Source organism: Alligator sinensis, unplaced genomic scaffold (assembly GCF_000455745.1).
Source record: "Alligator sinensis unplaced genomic scaffold, ASM45574v1 scaffold465_2, whole genome shotgun sequence".
Lineage (NCBI taxonomy): Eukaryota > Metazoa > Chordata > Crocodylia > Alligatoridae > Alligator > Alligator sinensis.
In genome coordinates, this window is record NW_005842468.1 from 12,294 (window position 1) to 16,135 (window position 3,842).

Genomic DNA, 3,842 nt, shown 5'->3' on the forward strand with positions numbered 1-3,842 from the left:
GACGGGGGCCGGCAGCGGCCAATCTTAGGGAAGCTCTGCCTGCCTTCGTGTGCCTCTGCCCTGTCGCGGGCTCGTGCCCCAGGCCGAGGGAGCCGCAGCACCGGCGGCCCCTCGCATGAACCCACGGGATGGAAGCACCGATTTGATTTTCTCCCTTTTCTTTCCTTCCCTTTGGCTCTAGGGTGATGGTGGCGTGCGCCTGCGCACACCAGGCTGCCACTGGTGACGGCGCCAAGACGTTCGTCATCTTCCTCTCCAGCCTGCTGCAAGGCCTTCTGATGGCTCTCGGCAAGGGGGTGGCAGCAACGGCATCTCCCGTTCCTCGGCGGGGGCAGAGAGGGAACAGCTGCATCGGGCGGAAGGAAATCGCTCAGTCCCTCGTGGCCTTTCAGACACGAGTACTGGACCAAGTGGTGACGCAGGACCTAGGGAAGCACTTCCTGTCTGCTTTCCCTCACCGCACAGCTGGGATCGAGAGGCCTATGTTGGAGTCCATATTTGAAGCTTACTTATGTGGAAGGATAGGAAGAACTCACTTGAAGTTTCTTTCCCAGTTGGGCTGCGATTACTATTACCTGTGCATGCCGTGTGAGACGGGAAGCAACGAAACGCTGAATTTCGTGAATGACTGCTTCATGGAATTGCACACTGCTGTGACGGGCCTTCCGGTTTCCAGCTCCAGGGTCCTGGATGGACTTGTTCTTCAGAGAGATTTTGTTGCATACTGTCCAGCAGATGGTGACATAAGAATGTTAATAGTCACAGACTCTATCCTTCCTGCTCTTTCTGCCTCTGGTGTAGAGTTTATTGTGAATACGCAGGTTCAGTATCAAGCTTCTCAAGCTTGGATTTCCAAAAGAACAGAAGCTGTAATGAAATACTTGCAGAACCACAAGGTTAAGGTGTTACTGTCACGTGCGAAGCAAGAGGAAATGGTTATTTACTATGCAAAACTAAGTGGTATATCTGTGGTACATTGTTTATCACCAGAAGAAGTCTCTCTTCTTTGCAGGATTACAGGAATCTCACCATTCAGATATTGGGACAACATACATAGTGAGATCACTGAAACTGCCACAGCAAAATTTTGTCGGCCTATCCTACTTGGCTCCAAGAGATACGTTCATCTTGGTTTTTCAGGAACATCTGCTTTTCGGCCTCATTGTGTAATTCTTTGTGGACCAGTGCATGGTGTTACAGAGCAGCATGCATCTGCTTTTCATGGAGCGTTTAAAATGTTACAGCTACTGTTTAAAGCAGTTGATCAAACTGACAGATGTAAAGAGAAAACTGAACACCCAAATAAATCTTCAGATGCTTTGGGTTGTAGTTGCCATTCAGCTACTCCACAGAAATTCAAAACGGAGGATGTTATGCATAGCAGTGACAAGACCACTGATCAACAACTGAATGTTATTAGGTCTGAAAGGGAAAGCCAGCTGACAGACTCTGCCATGGGGACAGGTGAAAATCCAGCATTTGTTCAAAAAGATTTGCAGAAATCCCTAAACCTTGCTGTGCCCATCACAGAAATAGAAAATGATAAGTTTCCAGGGCTCACTAATAAAAGTCCTTTTTTAGGAGAGACAGAGAACTTGCATTTGAAATATAGACATCCAAGTGAAATACAGGTTAAGGGTGAAAGTAAGCCAGTTGTCTCTAACCAACACATTTGTAAGGTTGCCACAGCAGTGGCAGGAAATACCAGTACTGAAGTTGTACCCAGACATCTGAGCACTATTAAGGACTGCTGGAAAGAAAGCAGTGAGTTAGTTCCATTTGAGGATGAGAGCAGTTATAAAAGTTCTGTTCAAAATTATTCTGACTTGTTCATACAGGCAGGATCAGTATTGCCAGTAGGAGGTAACTTTGAGATCTTACTGCATTATTACCTCTGTAACTATGCAAAACAATGTCAGCAATCAAAAATAAGTATTATTTCTACTGTAATTGCTGATGCATTGCTAAGTATTCCAGAAATCCTTTACAGGACAGAGAGAGGCAGTGGTTTTCCTAAGTTCTATCTTGAAGCCATCAGTGCACTCAGAAATAATCAGCCACTGCCCAGGCCTCAAAAAGGCCTAGAATCAGTGTATTGTAAATACCTGCTGGTTGCTTCTGTTCTTCATTGTGTTACAAAGCTTCTCTCTGTTGACTTGATAATTGGTATTAAGAGACTGCCTCAGATAACTGAGGCTAATGATTCCGAAGAAGACTTGTGAAAATGATGAGGGGTTGTTTTTTTTTTTTTTGTTTATCACGTGTTCTGGACAACAGGCACGCCAAAGCTCACTGCAGGCATTAATAGAGCCAATTTGAGCTAATGTGCCTGTTTCTGTAACAGTAAAGGAAGGTATAAGCAGATCAACTTCAGGTTATTTACTGCTGGTGATCTCCACAAAAGTTTCGTAGTTTCAAGCACAAAGGTTACAGTATGCAGGTGCTGGCTGTCTACACTGCTTACTGTATCATGGTGCAGAGAGTCTTATGTGGGTCTCTGCCCATGAATGAAGCCTGTCTCATTTTGAGGTTTAGTAATGCAAATTAGCTTTGGCCCTTTGTTTTCTGACAAGTTACCAGACTTTACAAGATATTAAGTTAGCTGAGAACAAGGTTTAACAACTGTCACAATTTCTCTTTAGTTTTCTTAACCTTAATAAGGAGTTGAATTATGTGTTTATAAGCAGTTTGATATCTATTTTTACTGTTAAAACATGGAGGCAGTAAGCTGTAGGCCACTGCATTTCATTCCTGTGAAAGACTGCTACAAAATGAGTGCCAGCTTTTTTATTTTCTGCTGAAATAAATGTTGGCCAAACAAACAATGCTAGGAAGTAAACTCGCATTCTGTCTGGCCCACTGTTTGTTCTGACAGACTAACTTGTCATGCGGTATTATTTCTGACTCCAGTATTGAGCTGTACTGGCTTATATCCTGGTGCTATTATAAAAATAAGCTGAGGCAAAGAGAGAAATGCACCTTTTTTGTTTCAAGGTTAGTCTGAACTTGATGTATTAATTTTCATGTGTTTCAGCTGTCTCTCTTTTATTTGTGTGCTGCATGTTTCAGGGTAGGAGGCAGATAGTCAATAAATGAGCAACTGCAACCACAAAAGGTATCATTTGTTCCCTTTGTAGAATTACTGCACTGTATATGATTCCTGTTGGTATTCATATTAAGTAAACTGCCTTTAAATTAAAGTAGTATGAGAAATTTAAAAATCATATGATATAAGCAAAGCATTCAAGCCAGTAGTTCTCATCCTTTTTAAACTTAAGGTACCCCCTGTAATTTTTGTGAATTTTCCAGCTCCCCATTTCAAAAATTAATTTATTATTACAGCGTTTACCTCCTTGTAGAATGACTAGGCAGTGGGTGGGAGAGGAGAGTGGTCAGGCATCTTCAAACCTAAATCTGTGCTTATCTCTGTGCAGGCCGACTTCCGATCTCGCCTGGGTCGCCATGTGCGAGCCGGGGGCGAGCCGGGCCCGTCTCTTGTGTGTACACAGGCTGTGGCCGGTAGCCTGGGTACACGGGGTTGGAGAAAACCGCGGTGCGGTATGGCACGCTCTAGCTAGAATCAGTCACAGAGGCGTAATGGTTGATTGAAAAGATTATTTACTTACACCCAAGGTGGTCGCGGTGCAGGCTGGTCAGCTTTCCAGGCTCAGCTCCGCTTGAGTTCTCGGTGGAGGACTCTAATAAACTCGGTTCCTTGACCCCGGAGTGATTCAGGCTCCGCGGGGTTCAAGAATTCGTTCCCACGGAGCAGCTGTATCTCCGTGAGTGTTACTCGGTTCCCAGGTCCCCCGGAGCTGTTAAACTCCGTGGGCTCAACAATT

At 44.5% G+C, this 3,842-nt stretch overlaps 1 protein-coding gene across 1 annotated transcript in view; it reads left to right on the top strand.

Annotated features, from left to right (window-relative positions):
* Nucleotides 1-3,434, top strand: part of BBS10 (Bardet-Biedl syndrome 10) — an 8,296-nt gene extending 4,862 nt beyond the window's left edge. Inside the window, exon 2 of the mRNA XM_025212517.1 lies at nt 182-3,434. Within this exon, the coding sequence (XP_025068302.1) occupies nt 182-2,222 (2,041 nt within the window). The 3' untranslated portion in view covers nt 2,223-3,434. The remainder of the gene's footprint in view (nt 1-181) is intronic.
* The last annotated feature ends 408 nt before the right edge of the window (nt 3,435-3,842 follow it).